Genomic DNA, 21,204 nt, shown 5'->3' with positions numbered 1-21,204 from the left:
CATGGAGAGATAAGGAATATTAGTTATTCAGTGGCATCTGCTATAAACAGTAAGCAGCCAGTGCTGCGGGAGTAAAGATGAAAGTGGCTGCCTGGGGAGACCTGGGAGGGGCTTCATAAGGAGGTGACCTTGGAGCCATGACTGAAAGAATGGGCCCTAGCTCACAGGCAGGTGGGCATTCCAGGCAGAGGTGCAACTTGGTAGAGAAGGACCGAGTTGAATAGGCAAGGTGTGTTTGAGCAGCGACTAGAAGGGTCAGCATGCCTAGGTGACAAGCATAGTGGGAGGCTAAAGGAAATGAAGGTGAAAATGCAGGTTTGAATAATGGCTGACCACTTTGAACTCTCTAATCCTGTTCTTCCTAACCCTTTTGGAGGTGATGTATACTATAAAACTCTTGTGAAAGTATAAATCTCTATAGACAAAGTGTGCCCATATATTTTCATATAATCTCATGCCCCTATGGAACCTCTTCAGATCCATAAATCACAGGCTAGTAACTGTAGTTCTGGATCAAGAGTCAACAACCAAAGCCCACAGGCTGGATGCCTGTTTTATAAAGGAAGTTTCTTTGGATCACATTGCATTCTTCAGTCACTAAGTTGTGTCTGACTCTTTGTATAACCCCATGGACTGTAGCCCACCAGGCTCCTCTGTCCATGGGGTTTTTCCAGGCAACAATACTGATGTGGGTTGCCATTTCCTTCCCCAGGAGATCTCCTGAACCCAGGGATTGAAACTGTGCCCCCTGCATTGGCAGGCAGATTCTTTACCACTGAGCCACCTGGGAAGCCCCATTGGATCATAGCCACACCCTCTGGTTCATGTATGATCTATTGCTACAATGGCAGAATGGAATAGTGGCATCAGAGATCATATAACCTGCAAAGCCTAAAAACATTTAAAACAATGTCTGCCAACTCCTGCTCTAGACAATCTCAAAAGTAGTCAGGGATCCTTAATGTCTTTCCTTTAGGAAACGTCTTGAGAGCCTGCTCAACATATTGCAAAAAAAGAGGGAATATATGCTTATCAAGATTTACTTATCAAGTTAGTCTTTAATGCATTTGTCCCCAAATTCAGGGTAGAGTTTAAGAAGATAGAAAGTTTGGAAAGATGAGGTAATTAAGAAAATCTGGAGAGTGATAAATGTTACAGTAGTTGCCGTGCAGTGGAAACAGGCACTGGTGAAAGGTAGTAGTAGAAATGGCTGAAAAGCAGAAATAAAGGGAGCATGAAAGAGAAACTGTATTGCATTTTTGTGCTAGCTGAGACTAGCTCTATCTATATTTAGCCAAGGCTTATATGTAAAGTGCTTTTTAAAGTTAGAATAATAAATTTGAAAAGATTGCTCTCATTCTTCAGATGAGGAAACAGGGTTCCTAAGGTCTTAAATATATTTATGGGTCACATAACTAGTGTCCATGCATGCTAAGTCATTTCAGTTGTGTCCAACTCTTTGCGACCCTATGGACAGTAGCCCACCAGGTTCCTTTGTCCATGGAATTCTCCAGGCAAGAATACAGGAGTAGGGTGCCATGCCCTCCTCCAGAAGATCTTCCTGACTCAGGGATCCAACCTGAGTTTCTTATTTCTCCTGCATTGGCAGACTAGTACCACCTGGGAAGCCCCATCACATAACTAGCAGAACCAATTAAATCTAAGGGGTTCAAACCACAAAAAGATTCCCAGTCTTAATTCCAGCTTATATATAGTAATGATTTACATGGAAGGATTTTAGCACTGGTAATTCTAGGACTATGAACCTTTAAATGTACATTTTGCTTATTTAATCATTTATATTTATAAATTTCTTTCTTTTCTAGAGCATGCAGATTTTATGACTTCAGCTTACATACATCAGGTTTTTGTTTTATTCTTTTATTTATTTAATTTATTTAAACTGTCATTTAATCTTAGTAAATTGTTTTGTATTGTTGCTAGTAGTTTCACTGTGTGATCCTCATGTATTTTTGTAAACTCATTGAGCGCAGGGCTCCTGTCTCATTTTGTCCTGCTTAGCACACTGCTGAGCATATAGTAGGCATTCAGTAAGTCTTACGTCTTCAACATGTAAGGGTATCTTTTCTAACTTTTTAAATTCTGCATAATGTTTCATTAATGTTGCCTATTTAACATTCTTACTGGTCCTAACCATTCTTTTCTTTCTTTTGAATGCTAGGTGGTTGTGAACGCACTCATTGGTGCAATTCCTTCTATCATGAATGTGCTACTTGTGTGTCTCATATTCTGGCTGATATTTAGCATCATGGGAGTAAATTTGTTTGCTGGCAAGTTTTATGAGTGTATTAACACCACAAATGGATTACGGTTTCCTACAAAGGAAGTTGAAAATCGTTCTGCCTGTCTTGAGCTTATGAATGTCAGTCAAAATGTGCGATGGAAAAACCTGAAAGTGAACTTTGATAATGTTGGACTTGGTTACCTGTCTCTACTTCAAGTTGTAAGTGACTCATTTTATGAAAGCTTGATATTTTAGTGCACATTGGATGGAGGAGCTGTGATTATCATATACCTATTAATTAAAAATTAAAGATAAAGTACTGTGTGACTTAAAAATCAGAAGTGGTCTTTCTTAGAACATGTGCCTATAAACATGAGTTAAGGAGCATGGGCTCTATTGCCCTGCTCTACAGGTGATTAACCCATAATCACCTTTTCAGAGTCACCTGAGCCCCCTGCCATTGTGCCTTCTGAATTGCTCCAAAAATTAATAGTCACTTTTTGGACTACTACTTTCACACTACAAGGAAATCAGAAGGACTTGCCACTGGTACAGAAAATCCTTAAGATATGGAGAAAAATTACTTCTTTCCTTAGTCGTAAAACTCTCCACCCCCTCTGGAAAAATAAAAGTTCAGGTACAAAACTCACAGGCAGTTCTAACCTGGAAATTCACTAAGACTGAGATTTAGAATGTGACTTGGCAATGTGCCCCTTTTTCTTCAAGAAGAAAAAGGTTTCTTCTTGACACAGCATCTTTATGTTAAGTTGATATCTTAAAATATAATGGGCTGTCTTTATCCATGGCTTTGCATCTGCATGATGCAAGGGCTTGAGCATGGGCAGATTTTGGTATCTTCAGGGAGTGCCCTGGAACCAGTCCCCCCTGCATGTACCAAGGGATGACTTATAGTTCACTAACTTAATATTACTTAATAAATGTTGTAATATTAAATACACTTACTCATTTATGGCTATTTAAGAGTATGAGCTTCACATTCAGATTCTATGGATATTATGTTTACAGGCAACTTTTAAGGGATGGATGGATATTATGTATGCAGCAGTTGATTCTGTTAATGTAAGTATTGGTAAACATAACACTGAACTCTACAGTTTTGAAAAGCTTCTTTGTTTAGATAGGCTGTTTTCAAACAGCAGCTGCAAGAAGCTCTTGGTACATGCACACACACGGAAAGAAATCCACCTGATAGTAGCCTCAGTTACCTGTGTGGCATTTGGAAACAGAGCTTGACTTAAATTCTGTGATTCTGCTGTATCAGACAAGCTTGCATCTGACTTGCATCAAGCTACTTTATCTCTCTGAGCCTGTTTATTGATCTATAAAAAGAAAATAATTCACTACTACCTCATGGGGCTATTCTCTGGATCCAGCTATAAAATGTAAATAGAGAACTTAGCTCAGCCTGGCAGTAATGTGTTCAGTAAATATTTATCAAAAAAAATGAAATAACATGTTTTATTTATCAGTCTTTCTGCTTTTATAAAGTGCCTTGGAAGAGTTAATGTGAAATAAGTCTCACACTAAGGAATTTTGAAAACTACTGACTATATTATCACAAAAGCTAGTGAAGATATTTCTATAATCAAACTTAAAAAGGCAAAATTTATATAAATATGATGTCATCTCTTTTACTGTTTTTTCTGGAAATAAATAACACAGATTGTAATTTACTTACTACAGTGTCCTATAATCCAAGAAGGTGGATAAGCCCTTTGTAGTTATTTGAAAATTATATTTAGTATTGAGTAAATGTTAGAATGATTATGTTGAACTTTGACAACACTATGGCTTCTGTAAAACCACATTTACCTAGGATTGCAGTATTTGAATTTCCTTGTCAGAGCATGTGAGAAAGAAAATGATGAATTTATTGTCAATATACTGTTAACTTTTGTTAATTCCATAGGTAGACAAGCAGCCCGTTTATGAATACAGCCTCTACATGTATATTTATTTTGTCATCTTCATCATCTTTGGGTCATTCTTCACTTTGAACTTGTTCATTGGTGTCATCATAGATAATTTCAACCAACAGAAAAAGAAGATAAGTATTTCAAGTTTTTGTCATTGCCCTGAAAGACATGAACATTATTTTTCCAAAAAATATAATGTGAAATTTAATGTCAACTACTTCATTAGAATTTCATTAATTTTCCAAGTAGTTTTTAGTATCCAATGATGGATATGCTTAATCTCTTTCATCTCTGCACAGAAAATAATCATCCTGCAATGCCTGAGACCTGGGTTCGATTCCTGAGTCGGGAAAATCCCCTGGAGATGGAAATGGCAACCGACTCCAGTATTCTTGCCTGGAGAATCCCATGGACAGAGGAGCCTGATAGGCTACAGTCCATGGGGTCACAAGAGCTAGACACGACTTAGCAACTAAATGACCACAAAGTCCTAATTATTTTTAAGCCATACATCAACTATTCAGGTTTTTTTCCCCAGTGTTCCCTGTGGAGACTTGATTAAGAAAATTCAGTGCGCTAATTATATATTCAAAATGCTTTTCCTATATTCTGTTCTGAGCCATAAGAGAAATTATTGTTATAGACTTTGTCTTGTAAATGAGGAAAGGCACAGAGATTTTGAGTGATTTACCAAAATTATGCACCTGATAATTGATAGGGTTTTAGTAGTCAGTAGTTGATCTCATATACTTTGTATATTATTTAGGGCCCTTTCTACCCCTCAAATTCTGTAATATGATATAGTGATAAATGCAATAAGAAGTTAACAAGAAATGTAAATAGGCAGTTAGAGGAAAGCTAGATACAGCTAAAAAATTTTTATCATGTATGTGACAGTTGAGCAGGCCTTGGAAGAAGGATGAAGAGACACATAGCAACGGAGAGGCAAAAGGATCAGTAGTCCACAGTGGGTCGGAGATATGTCTGAGCGCATGCACACTGATGATAAAGGAGGCAGCAATCCAGGAAAAATACCAGTCCATCCCGTTGGGATGTAGTTTTGAGAAAAGAAATAGTAAGAGGTCTTGATTTGCTTGAGCACAGATCTGAAAAGCCGTATTAGATATTTTTCAATAGGAGCTGATGTCATTGAAGTATTTTGAACAGGGAAGAACATACAAGCAGGACATACACATTTATTAAGATTTGATGACATGTCTGATCCTGTGTAAAGTACTTTACACAGTAATCTTCATCATATTCTGTAAGTGTAGAGGGCATAGTATCCCCATTTCACCTCTCAGAGGGGTTATTTATTTGCCTTGCACATGATCGGATAGCTCAGAAGTAGCTGCATCGTAGAACCAACTCTGAGGTCTCTTTTCCCAGAATTTATGAAAATCCAGCTTTAATTTAAAAAATTAATCTATCAGTGATGCAGAGAATGACTGTAAGACCCCAAAGACTAGGTTAGACTCTGCTTTACCTGCTACCTAGACCACACTTCATTCTCCAAAGTAGTCATTTGCAGCACTAGAGAACGTCTGTGTGCGAGTGCTAAGTCGCTTCAGTCATGTCCGACTCTTTGTGTCCCTGTGGACCATAGCCACCAGGCTCCTCTGTCCATGTGATTCTCCAGGCAAGAATACTGGAGTGGGTTGCCATACCCTTCTCCAGGGGATTTTCCCAACCCAGGGGTGGAATCCCGTGTCATGTCTCCTGCATTGGCAGGAGGGTTCTTTACCACTAGCGCCACCTGGGAAGCCCACTAGAGAATAGGGGATACATTCAGTTAAGAGATTTTAGGGGATAGGATCTACAATATTGTTTGTGGTTTGCAGGAGAAAAAAATTGTCTATGAAGTCTCAGTTTTCTCAAAGTAAACTGAGAAAACTGGTGCTCTGGCTGTAGCACCACCCACAGGAAAAGAGACTTTAGAAGGATGAGCTATAGAATAACAAGAGGAAGTGATTTCAGGTACTGGCTTAGTATCTAAGAAAAGACAGATGTACTTGCAATGAAATGTCATTCATGATGTGATTGTTCATGGGTGAAGGAAAATGTAGTAAATATTGTGTTGTTTATGCTTACATTCTGAATACAGGTGTTAATTTTCAAAGAATTTTTAAAATTCCTTGTTCCATTCTAATGTTTTACATCTGACAGTCAAAGTTAGTATTATTGTGTATTCATGCCTTTAGGCAGAGAATCTTAAATAATTAATAATCTTGAAAAAAAAAATAAATTATACCTTCGTTTCCAATGTAGTTATTTTTCCTACGTTGGTCATTATATATGTGTACATGTGATATATAAGCACACAGATATAGTTCTGCAGCATTTCCTATAGAGGATGAATTTTCCGTGTATCTAGAAAGAGCAATGTGGCCATGACAGGACAGCCACAGCCCTCACTGCTTTAGTCCCCTTGCTTTTAAATATTATTCTTACAACAAGAATTGCTACTGCAGGAAGATGGGATGAATAGACACCATTATCCATAACATCAGGCAAAATTGCTAATTTCAAAACACTGACAGCTCCTGTCATCCCCTACCATTCTTCCAGTGTTTCCTTTGCATTTGAAACATGCTTTTTATCTTCTGCCCCTTTCTGAATAAGCTTACAGTTTCTTTCCAACCTACTTGGAGAATGAAAGAAGACAGGAACAACCTGTCTTCAGTTAATAACCTACTACATAGGAGGCCTCCTGTGCCATACAAAGTGTGTATGAATTCATCTAATCCATAGAACAAACAAATGAAAGTGGTACCTTTATATATGTGTATACACCGAGGCCTATACAGAGTAAATAACTTGTTTCAAATAAAGAACTAGGTCATTGGCAGTCAGGATCCAAAGTTCTGTTTGAGTGCAAAGCCCATCCAAAATGAAATGTGGCCTCTTAGTGCTTTGCAACTTCAACACTTTGATCTCGGTTTGGTGTGAAAGTCGAAGTGTTAGTTGCTCAGTCATGTCCAGCTCTTTGCAACCCCGTGGACTGTAGCCCACCCGGTTCTTCTGTCTATGGAATTTTCCAGGCAAGAATACTGGAGTGGGTTGCTATTCCCTTCTCCAGGGATATTCCCAACTCAGGGATCGAACCTGCATCTCCCACTTTGCAGGCGGATTCTTTACCACTGAGCCACCTGGGATACCCACCAAATACCCAAACTTCTTTCTAATAACCAACCCTACTTTACTAATTTTTCAACTATCCTTAAGTCTTATAAATACTGTTTTTATCTTTAACAAATCTATGTGATAATTGGGTTTTAATAGTTCATCAGAAAATATACTTCTAAAAATTTGAACTTAAGTTATTAATGAGTTCAGGTTATAAAAGGGAAATGTATGCAATGTATTTATACACATGACTAGTACAGACCTTGGTACAGGTAAGAAAATTCTAAGTAACATCAACCCTTTTCAGTAACAGTAACCTTCTTTGGAAGGTTAATAATAACAACAGGAATTATAAATAATTATTTAATCTTTGGAATGAAGTATCTTAATTGATCCTCACAACAAACCAATGAGGTAATTACTCTTGTAGTGTGAGATTATTCAGCCTTAAAGAGATTTAAAAACTTGCCCAAGGGCAACAGAGATGGGATTGAGCAAAGATGATCTTACACAAGAACTGGGCTCTTCAGTTCCGTTTCAGTTCAGTTCAGTCGTGTCCGACTCTTTGCGACCCATGAACCGCAGCACGCCAGGCTCCCTGTCCAACACCAACCCCCGGAGTTCACCCAAACTCATGCCCATTGAGCTGGTGATGCCATTCACCATCTCATCCTCTGTCATCCCCGTCTCCTGCCCTCAATCTTTCCCAGCATCAGGGTCTTTTCAAATGAGTCAGCTCTTCACATGAGGTGGCCAAAGTATTGGAGTTTCAGCTTCAGCATCAGTCCTTCCAATGAACACCCAGGACTGATCTTTAGAATGGACTGGTTGGATCTCCTTGCAGTCCAAGAGACTCTCAAGAGTCTTCTCCAACACCACAGTTCAAAAGCATCAATTCTTTGGCGATCAGCTTTCTTTATAGTCCAACTCTCACATCCATACATAATTACTGGAAAAACCGTAGCCTTGACTAGACGGATCTTTGTTGGCAAAGTAATGTCTCTGCTTTTTAATGTGCTGTCTAGGTTGGCCATAGCTTTCCTTCCAAGGTGTAAGCGTCTTTTAATTTCATGGCTGCAGTCACCACCTGCAGTGATTTTGGAGCCCCAAAAATAAAGTCTCTGTTTCCACTGTTTCCCCATCTATTTGCCATGAAGTGATGGGACTGGATGCCATTAGTTTTCTGAATGTTGAGCTTTAAGCCAACTTTTTCACTCTTTAGTTCTTCTTCACTTTCTGCCATAAGGGTGGTGTCATCTGCATATCTGAGGTTATTGATATTTCTCCCGGCAATCCTGATTCCAGCTTGTGCTTCCTCCAGCCCAGAGTTTCTCATGATGTCCTCTGCATATAAATTAAATAAGCAGGGTAACAATATATAGCCTTGACACACTCCTTTCCCTACTTGGAACCAGTCTGTTGTTCCATGTCCAGTTCTAACTGTTGCTTCCTGACCTGCATACAGGTTTCTCAAGAGGCAGGTCAGGTGGTCTGGGATTCCCATTTCTTTCAGAATGTTCCACACTTTATTGTGATCCACACAGTCAAAAGCTTTGGCATAGTCAATGAAGCAGAAATAGATGTTTTTCTGGAACTCTCTTGCTTTCTCCATGATCCAGCGGATGTTGGCAATTTGATCTCTGGTTCCTCTGCCTTTTCTAAAACCTGCTTGAACATCTGGGAGTTCACGGTTCACATATTGCTGAAGCCTGGCTTGGAGAATTTTGAGCATGCCTTTACTAGCGTGTGAGATGAGTGCAATTGTGCAGTTTGAGCATTCTTTGGCATTGCCTTTCTTTGGGATTGGAAGGAAAACTGGCCTTTTCCAGTCCTGTGGCCACTGCTAACTTTTCCAAATTTGCTGGCATATTGAGTGCAGCACTGTCACAGCATCAATTTTAGGATTTGAAATACCTCAACTGCAATTCCATCACCTCCACTAGCTTTGTTCATAGTGATGCTCTCTAAGGCCCACTTGACTTCATATTCTAGGATGTCTGGCTCACCCCAGACAGTGATCACACCATTGTAATTATCTGGGTCATTAAAATCTTTTTTGTACAATTTTTCTGTGTATTTTTGCCACCTCTTCTAAATATCTTCTGCTTCTGTCAGGTCCATACCATTTCTGTCCTTTATTGAGCCCATCTTTGCATTAAATGTTCCCTTGGTATCTTTAACTTTCTTGAAGAGATCTCTAGTCTTTCCCTTTGTGTTGTTTTCCTCTATTTCTTTACATTGATCTCTGAGGAATGCTTTCTTATCTCTCCTTGCTATTCTTTGTAACTCTTCGTCAAATGGGTATATCTTTCCTTTTCTCCTTTGCTTTTCGCTTTTCTTCTTTTCACAGCTATTTGTAAGGCCTCCTCAGACAGCCATTTTGCTTTTTTGCATTTCTTTTTCCTCTGGATGGTCTTGATCCCTGTCTCCTGTACAGTGTTACAAACCTCTGTCCATAGTTCATCAGGCCCTCTGTCTATCAGTTCTAGTCCTTAAATCTATTTGTCACTCCCACTTTATAATCATAAGGGATTTGATTTTACCTGCTATGTAATACATCTTTGACATAGCATGTAAACACCAGCCTGACTTACAGAATGTCTGCCACCTAGGTTTTAAAGGGATGCGTTTCACAAGGTCTTTATAACCTATGGTTAAATAAAATGATAACACAAGTTTCTGTACTGGAGTGTTTGTAATCTCCTTTTAGCTTCATCCCGCTCTTCATTATATTGACAACCGGGGTATCATCAGCGGAAGACAAGACCTGTAATTATAATTTATTAGTAGGCTATGATATTCAACCCTCAGGCTTCCCAAGTGGCGATAGTGGTAAAGAGCTCGCCTGCCAGTGTAGGAGACATAAGATACACAGTTTCAATCCCTTGGTCGGGAAGATCCTCTGGAAGAGGCCATGGCAATCCACTCCAGTATTCTTGCCTGGAGAATCCCATGAAGAGAGGAGCTTGGCGGGCTACAGTACATGGGGTCACAAAGAGTTGGACATGACTGAAGCAACGTAGCATGTACTCACTTTCAACCCTCATCACTAGACGGTAAAAGGTTGGGATTTCTCTTGACATTATCATGAAAGTTCTCTCTTGTACATCAGTAGATCAGATGAATACCAAAGTTACACAAAGATTGCATATCAGTTAGAGGAGAAATAAATTAAAACACATAAGACAGAAAGGGAAAACTGGTTTTCATTAGGTATTTGATAGATAAGAAAATACAATCCAGGGAAACCATATCCAGATCACCTTTAACTCTAGGACCCTACAAGTTAAAAAGATTTCAGAACTATAAATTTCCCCTAAAATTCCTCATTACATGGATAGTGTTAACTTATGCCATAACTAAAAGTTTATATTGCAGGTCAATGAGAAATGTGCATGAATCTGTATAAATTATAGATAATTTTAAGAAATCAACAGAGTTTAAAAGAATAGACAAAGCTTCTAGGTCTCGTGTGAGATTTAGACTTCTATAGTGAAGAAAGGATCAAAAACTTTATTTAGATGTTAGTTTATTTACTGTTGAATCTTAAATGTTGTATATTCAATTAGAAAGTCCTTCAAGTCAGAAACCCTGGATTATTGATAATTTTCTCAACATCTCAAACTCTTTTATGTATATTGTTTATACCCAATAAAGTGTTTATGTTGAAATTCCTTTATTTGGAATTAAAGGGGTAGTGAAAGTATTTTTAGTACATAAGTAAATAAATGTATTATGTGTATACCAAATATATTTGTGTGTGTACACTATTTATCAACATGTTATAATAACATATATAGTATATTCATTTTTCTGCTAAAGGAATATGGTATAATAAAATGAATATAAGTGAATACAAAAATAGTATTACTTTTTGCTCCTACTATTTATGAGTCAGTAGGGCTAATAAGTAAACATTAGCCAAATTATTATTCACTACTTTTGTTTCTCATCACTCTTCCTGATATATTTGTTATTTAGCAATGAAATGCCTGATGAGACAAGTAGCAGATAAAATGAGATACCAGCATATCATTTAAAACAAAACAAGTTAGGCTACTAAAAAATAATTGAGCCAATTATTATTTCATGTAATCCATATATTTTATGTATTATGCACATTACATTATGTACAGAGAGTCTCGTCTCTATGTGTAGGTAATTCTTTAAGATAGATTTGATTTATAGCTACCTTGCACATAGTAAGATACATTTCATTTTATTAAATTGAAGGGTAACTAACATATAATAATATATTAGCTTCTCGGGTGGTTCTAGTGGTAAAGAACCTGCCTATTAGTGCAGGAGACATAATAAATGCTGATTAGATACTGGCTTGGGAAGATTCCCTGAAAGAGGAAATGACAACCCACTCCAGTATTCTTGCATGGAAAATCCTATAGACAGAGAAGCCTGGCAGGCTGGAGTCCATAGGGTCGCACAGAGTCACATACAACTAAAGTGACTTAGCACACAGCACGTACAATATAATGATTCAGTATTTGCATACATTGTGAAATGATTACCATAAGACTTTAGGTACATGTGTCACCATCTGTCACCAGAAGTATGGAGTACTTTACAGGAGCCATACTAATCTCTATATGGTTCCAGTTTTAATATATGTGCTACTAAAGTGAAAACACATTTCATTTCTGTATGAATACATTTTTTTAACCTGAATAATCACCTCAAGGAATATCTGGAAAATGATTCTGGTTTTAACTAGATTTATTTTTTATTTCTTTACCTTGGAGGTCAAGATATCTTTATGACAGAAGAACAGAAGAAATATTATAATGCGATGAAAAAGCTGGGATCCAAGAAACCACAAAAGCCAATACCTCGGCCAGGGGTAAAAAATATTATATTAGCATTAAATTTTAAAATTATTTTAAATCATCTTTAATGTATAATTATTTCTTAAACATGAGTGCATAATTTTAACATTTTAAAGAAAAGTCCTTATAAAACTGAATATATGTATTTCGAACACTATCACAGCTCTTAATATTCTTTCATATATTTTCTTTTTCAATAAAAATGAAAAAATAATTATATATGCTTTTACCTCTACATTAGCTATACATTGTACTATTAATACAAATGGTCTATAGAGAATCAAAATAAAATGTACTTTTGACTGAAATTTGATTATCTTGATAACTTTATGATGTAGTGATAGCATGTAGTGATGATAGCTGCCTTCAGTCAGGTGAAACCAGCCTTGTAGACCTTTGATATTATGACAGATAGAACACCAGGGAAGCAGTTGGACTGGTCATGAATCTAAACTTTATCCTGCCATAAGATCAAAGACCAGAATAGGCTCAGATGTAAATAGTGAGTCTTAGCAGTTAAATAGTTTGTATTCCTCTAACAGTTAAAATAAGTTTAAATGCATTATATGTATCTCAATTTCTGTTTTATATAACACTGTAAACCAAAGTTGTGGATGAAGACAGAGCATCCTAAAAATGGGAATATGCTTAGTACCAGCTGCCTACATGAGGATTACCCAGCACTTTTTAAATGGACACATGGCCAGGTTTCACCCACACCTACAGAACCATAATCTATGAATTTAAAGCTCTAGTATTTAATTTTCTCAGTACCCTACTTGATCTTGATAGAGTACCTTAAAACTTGCCTATGCAACCAATAAAGTGATTTTGAAATTGAGTTTCATGAAAAGCACAGTACTGTTCAGTGAGATTGATAAGAAAAGTGGTATGTTAAGTATGGATATGTTTGGAAGTGTATATTCTATACGTGAAAGAGACAGGAAAGTATAGATCTCTGATATTATAGCGGTAATACCAGTGTAAGACAATGCCAACACATTAGTCAAAATAATGTGACAAAGTAGAAATTTAGAGATGTCATTTTATTACCTTGAAGCACTCTAGGTAATGGAACTGAGATTTTCTTTTCTTTTTCTCTGAGAGTTTCTTATTAAAAAAATTACCTTGTGATCCTGGCAATTCCTATATGACATACTAGGGTGGATATGCTAAAAAGCAAATGTTAGTTTACAAGGTTAATTGAAGAATTGGTACACTGAAAGTCAACAACAACAATAAGTTGTCATGTACTCTGACTTAGATTTAGCCCATTAATAATATTCCTTAAACAAAGCAAGAACTTATAACCAAGGATAATTTATGCAAGTTTTGAAGACAGATACCTTTAAAAATTGCCTTGTTAAATATAATCATTTATGGATACTACTTGGAAAGTTTGCTGTACAATTTCCTATCATTTTTGTTTCTTTGCAGAACAAATTCCAAGGATGTATCTTTGACCTGGTAACAAACCAAGCTTTTGATATAGCCATCATGGTTCTGATCTGCCTCAACATGGTAACCATGATGGTAGAAAAAGAGGGACAAAGTGACTACATGACTGAAGTTTTATATTGGATCAATGTGGTTTTTATTATCCTGTTCTCTGGAGAATGTGTGCTGAAACTGATCTCCCTCAGATGCTACTACTTCACTGTAGGATGGAACATCTTTGATTTTGTGGTTGTAATTCTCTCCATTGTAGGTAAGACCATTTATTAATCAGATTTTAATTTTGAATCAAACTAAACATCACACATATTCAGAGAAGTTTCTGAATTCATGAATATAAACCTACTTTTGAGTAACACTGAAAAAAATGAAGTAACCTTTAAAACGCAACTAAACAAAATAAAAACATCTGTGTCAGAATTCCTAGGTTCATATTAGGAGCCTGAAGGATACATTTTCTATTTGTTGGAAGCACATAATACTCCTTGATGTTTGACTTCCAAGATTACCCTTCACAAACGTAGCAAGTGTGTCAGTAGATAGGTATGTCTTAGACCAATGTAAACTGGCAATATAAATCTAAATGTAGAATCTGAAATCATTTCTAGTTTTCGCATATATGAGAACTATCCCTTGATTAATGATAATGTAACTAGCTAGAATATTGGTGATTGAAAATTCTCCCTGAAATCAAAGTGAGGTTAAGGTATGAAGAAATGCCAGTTTCATTTCTTATGGCTTCATACTTGTCAAGTCTGTAATCACTTTCAACCAATCTCAGTCATGTCTGTGAATCACAATATTTGATTTTATACTTCCTTTTGTTTCATTACCATAGCTTTTTCCTATCATCTTGTTTTTCATTATTTGTACATGCCTTGCCCAGTAGTCTAGGTTTGCATTTATTTTTATAATTATAAATTTTAGGCAGGAAGAGATTGTGGAGATTATTTAATACAAACTCACTTAGAGATGCTTACAAGGAGACTCAGAAAGGTTGAAAGTACTATAACCTAAAACTGTTATATTGAGTACTGCAACTTAGACTAGGCATTCAAAATCAATTTTTGAAAAAAATATAAGAAAAATTAAAATTTAGGTAGGAATCACACATTAACAACAAACAGAATAGAGGAAGCCTTCCAATTAACTTAGGAAGAAGAAAGGAATGTCCTTCTATCACTTCTCTTTGTAACAGTGTTGGCTGATCCAATTAGATCAGAAAACAGAGAGGTACATATCCTTAAACAATGGAGTAAATGATCAGTTTCACATCTTATTGTGGTACTCTAAAAATGCAAGAGAATCAGCCAATAAAATGGATTCAGTTAGAGTTCAGAAGGTGCAGATTTTAAACTGCATGAACCATGAACCAATGTTAATAATTGTTTCTGTGGACCAAAAGGTTAGAAAATATATCTAAGGAAATCTCATTCATCATTCCAATAAAAATAAAGAAAAATAACTAGTAATAACAGTAAAAAGAAATGTATAAGGCTTCTAAGAGGAAAACTAACAGAAACAAAAGAAAGTTTAAACAATAAATCCAGTGTTATCCCAGTGAGAATATGACTGGGATAATAAATTGGCAACATAAATCTAAATGATTCTAAAATTCATCTGGAAGAAAAATTAGAGTAATGAGGGGTAACTTACATTGCCAGATATTAAAGATTGTTATTACATTGATGAAGTAATAGATTCAAATAAATAATCCAAATTTAAGCTTCAATATATAGAGAATTACTAAGTTACTCAGTTAAAAGATCTCATGGATAAAGATTAATTGATGTGTAAAAATGTATTCCAGTAGAAATAGATTTATAACCATGAGCTTGAATAGTCCTTTCTATTCATGACAAACAACTCCCTTAAGACAAAATAATAGATATGACCACATAAAAATCAAAATATTTATTCTATGAAGGAAAAATCAGTACCGCCACCAAATTTTTTAAAAACTGTTGAAAAGATGTTAAAAACAAGGAAATTGTTAATGTAACATTTATGGCTAACAAAAGATTAGTACAATAAAAAAATATTCCTCATAAATCAATAAGAAAATAGTAAATCTCCCAATAGAAAAATATTCAGAGAACTAGACTAGGCCAAAAGGAGAAAGTTGAAAATAGTCAACAAGCATACAAAATGTTCAATAAATTAAGAAAATGTGGATTATTTTCCCCCCCAAAAAACGCCACAATACTGAGATGTTTATTTTTGGTAAAATTATGAAGAAGAAAACAGCACTGGTGAGCATGTGAAGTGGGAGCACTTTCATATACTATCATTAGGAAAGTTAGTTTTTACAAACTTTTTGGAGGTAGATTTGGAATATATAACAAAAATTTAAATATATTGTTTCACCTACCTTCTATTATTATCAAAAAATGCTCATGCAACTAGAAAAAAATACACCTGCTTAGATATTCATTTCAATCAAAACAACTGGAAACAGCATAAAATTCTTCAATGTATGGTGACTTTGACAGAACATTATACAACTATAGGGAATTGTTCTGTTGTCATTTATATGGAAATACCTCCATAACATATGATGAAATAACTAAAACAGATGACAAAAAAACCCTTCTCTTGTGCTTACATTTGTGTATGTTTGTGTGCTTGCATAGAAAAATGGAGTGATCCTAAACAAAATACTGACAACAGTTAATGGTTGGTTGATATTTCAGGTGATTTATATTTTCTTTTTATTATTTTGCTATGTGACTTTAATTTTTCTACCCTTACAAATTAAAAAATTGTGCATGAAAAGAAAATAAGGTTCACAAACCTACTAAAGGAGAAAAAATGTCACAATGGTTAAGTCTAGCCATTTTAACTATGGGATTGCTCAATCCTTGGATTGTTATAATATGGTCTTCAATATAAAATGAAAATCCTGAAATCACAAGAGATAAAATGGTACATAAAACTATTTAGAGTCATGATTTTCTGTAGCATAGATATTTAAATATTTACCATTTACTCCTTCACTCTTCACCAGGTATGTTTCTAGCAGATTTGATAGAAAGGTATTTTGTGTCCCCTACCCTGTTCCGAGTGATTCGACTTGCCAGGATTGGCCGAATCCTGCGTCTGATCAAAGGGGCCAAGGGAATCCGCACACTGCTGTTTGCTTTGATGATGTCTCTTCCTGCGCTGTTTAACATCGGCCTCCTGCTCTTCCTGGTCATGTTCATCTATGCCATCTTTGGAATGTCCAATTTTGCCTATGTTAAAAAGGAAGCTGGAATTAATGACATGTTCAACTTTGAGACCTTTGGCAACAGCATGATCTGCCTGTTCCAGATTACCACCTCTGCTGGCTGGGATGGATTGCTAGCACCTATCCTCAACAGTGCACCACCAGACTGTGACCCCAAAAAAGTTCATCCTGGAAGCTCAGTTGAAGGAGACTGTGGGAACCCATCTGTCGGGATATTCTATTTTGTCAGTTACATCATCATATCATTTCTGGTCGTGGTGAACATGTACATCGCTGTCATCCTGGAGAACTTCAGTGTTGCTACTGAAGAAAGTACTGAGCCCCTGAGTGAGGACGACTTTGAGATGTTCTACGAGGTTTGGGAGAAGTTTGATCCAGATGCAACCCAATTTATAGAATATAGCAAACTCTCTGATTTTGCAGCGGCCCTGGATCCTCCTCTTCTCATAGCAAAACCAAACAAAGTCCAGCTCATTGCCATGGACCTGCCCATGGTCAGTGGGGACAGGATCCACTGCCTTGACATCTTATTTGCTTTTACAAAGCGTGTTTTGGGGGAAGGTGGAGAGATGGACTCTCTTCGTTCACAGATGGAAGAAAGGTTCATGTCTGCAAATCCTTCTAAAGTGTCTTATGAGCCCATCACAACTACACTAAAAAGAAAGCAAGAGGATGTGTCTGCTACAGTCATTCAGCGTGCTTACAGACGTTACCGCTTACGGCAAAATGTCAAAAATATATCAAGTATATACATCAAAGATGGTGACAGAGATGATGATTTGCCCAATAAAGAAGATATGGTTTTTGATAATGTTAATGAGAACTCAAGTACAGAAAAAACAGATGCAACTCCATCCACTGTCTCTCCACCTTCATATGATAGTGTAACAAAACCAGACAAAGAAAAATATGAAAAAGACAAATCAGAAAAGGAAGACAAAGGGAAAGATGGCAAGGAAGGCAAAAAATAGAGCTTCATTTTTGATATATTGTTTACAGCCTGTGAAGGTGATATATTTGTGTTAATAAGACTCTTTTGAGGAGGTCTATGCCAAATCTCTTTTTATCAATTTTTTCTCAAAGTCAGTGCATTTGCTATCTCTGACATAGGTGGGCAGCATTAGCAGATGGCTATTTTTGCATTGGTAAATGTATCTCTAAGAATTGTTAAGAGTAAGTGTACAGGAATTATTGATTACAGCAAACAAAGGTGACTTAATTTTATTTACTTTTAATAAATCAGAAAACCAAGTAGAAAATATTCACATCTGCCTTGTCATCTTTTCACAGGATTGTAAACATTCATGTTTCCCATGCACTCAGGCATGCGTGCATGCACATACACACCAATACCTAACATTTGGATATCTACAAAAGTATTTTGCCTTGACTTTTCAATGAAGTGCTCTGATAGAAGGCACCAGTAATGAATGTTCAGTTAAAATATCTTGTTATCTTGTTATTAGGGGGCAAGACTCTTTTATCCATGTACAGAGGTCATTCTATATTTTGAGGTGCTTAAATTTATCCATGTTACATGAAAACCAGTTTATATGTGCCCACTAAATGCCATGGGACTTGTAGGCTGGTCAGTTCTACCAATGCTTTTTGTTTATCATGACGCATATACCTATTAGGATAAGAGTTCCCTTTAGAATATTGTGCTTCATGGACTGCCTTTTTCTATATCTTTGCTTGTTCATTTGGTAATCATGAAGCATGAAAAATTATTTTAAGTACATGTCACATTCCTTGAAAGAAAAATAAATGAACATAATTGAGAAAAGAAGCAACTAAAGAAAGCTTAATCCATTTTCATTTATATACTGTAACGCCGGGCTGTGCTGCTCCAAATATATCAACAGTGACCCAGCTCATCATTTTTGTCACAGCTTTCTGCTTTCTCATGCAGTATTGTTGAATCGTTCTTCAGCACTGAGCAAAGCTGATACTGTCTTCAGTGGAGTGCTTCCAGATATGCAGAAAGATATTTGATATCATGGTACATGTTTGAGCAGATAATGACTTGGGCACAGTATTTAGTGTATCACCTGCATAATATCCTGAATGTGTATGGCAAGATTTCAAGTCGTACTGCGTGGCAGGCTTTCAACACAAACTTGTGTATAATAAGAATGAAATAGCATTCAACCGAGATTCTTGCCAACTTGCTTGCCTGATTGGTTCTAGTAATCCACTTGAACCTTTGGATTCAAAATGAGGAGGATGTTACTTTCTCCTTAAAATTCTATGACTATGAGATATATTATGTATCCATCAATAATGTACGCTGAGCTTAAAGTTTACCAAGCACACATTCATTTTGCTTTAGCTGTTGTTCTTCTATATATCTAGTTTAGAAAAAAAACTTGTTAATTCTGGCTTGAAAAGAAATAGCCATGATGCATTTTTTATGAGCTTATTCCGGGAACATGAGATCACTCTTCTATCGAGTTATTCATGCACAGGCAAAAACTGAGTTACAAAAGTGAAAAGTAATTTTATTTAGAAGATTTTGTGGGAGGTTTAAAAGCAAATGTATACAACAATATTTCATTCATTTTTTTCCTTGATGAGAAAAAAACATAAACTGTATTTCTATATTAAGTGCTTAAAACATTTTTGTTGTTGTTCTTTGGGCTAGTTAAAAATAAAGGAGATTTAAGCATACCCATAGAGATGAAGAAGTACGGATAGAGGATGAAAGGCAAAGGGCAAAAAAAAAAAACAAAACCAACATCTCCACAGAACTTCCTATGTAGAATGTTTCTAAATTGTGATGTGTTTTACAGCATTTGTGAAGGAGATTATCACATCTAGATATTTGTCCTAAAGCATGAATGAAATTAAACCTAGGGCCAAAGATTCTTTACACCTAAGTTCAATCATTCATCTTACATTATTTGGGCCTCTTTTTTATTTACTATCTAAGATACCATGCAGTGTTTTCTTAGACTGTATAGAGCATTGTATCAGTCTGCTGAAAATAGGTTTTGACCAATTTAGAGAACCATGCAAAATATATTACCTTTGTAAGATTTTTTAATACACAAAATTAAGAAATTAATATTACCTTAAATGTGAATGCAGTTTATCCTCATCATTTAAAATCCATATAACTATACTTTGCATATTTATAAAATATAGTGGGAAAAGATGTGGGAAGGTTTATGTGTGATTACTATTCATGGTTTTACATTGCCTGATTTTTATGTGAAAAAAAAATTAGCAACTTGTTCCTCAACACAATTTATTCTAAGCATTTCAAAAAAAGAATTACAAAGTCACACTTCCATTTCATGCTGAACTATAATTTTTTAATGTAACATGGTTAAGTTTTTTTATATATATGTTTTCCCAGGAATGTCTAATTGTAACTTTTTATCAATTAATAACAATATTTGGAACCAAGTGCTCATTTAATATATTACAAGCTTGAAGGGAAATTTGACTTCTCTTTTCATACAGATTACTGTTTGTTACTAATAATAATATACCATTCTCAGCACTGTAATGCTAGTATTTAAGTCACACTATCGTTGAACACATTTAATCTAATGATATAAAATGACAGTTACACTGTAGGATTTAAATTGGAATAAAATGGCAGTGAATAGTTTTGAACACAAATGCATTCATCCAATGGAGATAAACATGGGAGAATCTCATTTTACCTTTTTGACTGTTAACGTAGTTTGCAAAAGATGTAAGTAACTTGTTGGCTGTTTCTAAATGCTGCTTGATGAAAACTTCAACCCTAAATGTTCAGCATGATTTTATAGAATTTTGATAGCTTTATTCAAAAGTTAAGAGGAAATGCATATGTAAATAAAGCTAAATAGCAGTTTCAGAGAAACGTTAATGGGAATGATGAAAGTGGGCCAGCTAAATTAGAATGGCCAAGTAACTGGCTTGGGTTTAGGACCTATGTATAGAGGCCACCAATTTCTTTTAATAACTGTGGTTTGTTATGTTATATTCTTGAGAAAATAATTGAGTTGCTTCATAAAGATAAATGAATAGCCATGAATATAATAATGCTGTTTACATAGACTTCTTTATAAATTTCATACATCTATGAATGCTCAAAATGTTTGAGTTTGTCATAAATTATATTGTAGTTATACTTGAGAACTGAACATTGTAATAGAATCCAAAAATAAAAGTCATCAAAAAATAAAATCATGTTTGCATGTATTTTCTGTTTTTGTGAGAATAACCTTTAACATTATACCTGGCAAAAGGAGCTGCAGAGTACATGGTTAAAATCTCTTTCAAGGGAGGGAAGGGTTGCATACTGATAAGAGTGTAGGGGACCTTTGCTGCAACAGGATTTGATGCATATGGGATGAAAATCATGAATAATTGAGA

At 35.7% G+C, this 21,204-nt stretch overlaps 1 protein-coding gene across 1 annotated transcript in view; it reads left to right on the top strand.

The window, feature by feature from the left end:
- SCN9A (sodium voltage-gated channel alpha subunit 9) overlaps positions 1-20,996 on the top strand; it is a 177,277-nt gene extending 156,281 nt beyond the window's left edge. The window contains exons 22-27 of the mRNA XM_088829850.1: positions 2,183-2,464; positions 3,272-3,325; positions 4,176-4,313; positions 12,059-12,163; positions 13,587-13,857; positions 16,612-20,996. Of these exons, the coding sequence (XP_088685976.1) occupies positions 2,183-2,464; positions 3,272-3,325; positions 4,176-4,313; positions 12,059-12,163; positions 13,587-13,857; positions 16,612-17,804 (2,043 nt within the window). The 3' untranslated portion in view covers positions 17,805-20,996. The remainder of the gene's footprint in view (positions 1-2,182; positions 2,465-3,271; positions 3,326-4,175; positions 4,314-12,058; positions 12,164-13,586; positions 13,858-16,611) is intronic.
- Positions 20,997-21,204: the final 208 nt, after the last annotated feature.

Source organism: Moschus berezovskii, chromosome 2 (assembly GCF_049115385.1).
Source record: "Moschus berezovskii isolate FMDL1 chromosome 2, NW_MosBer_1.0, whole genome shotgun sequence".
Classification (NCBI taxonomy): domain Eukaryota; kingdom Metazoa; phylum Chordata; class Mammalia; order Artiodactyla; family Moschidae; genus Moschus; species Moschus berezovskii.
The sequence above is the reverse complement of the archived record's forward strand: the minus strand, read 5'-3'. Positions and strand labels throughout refer to the sequence as shown.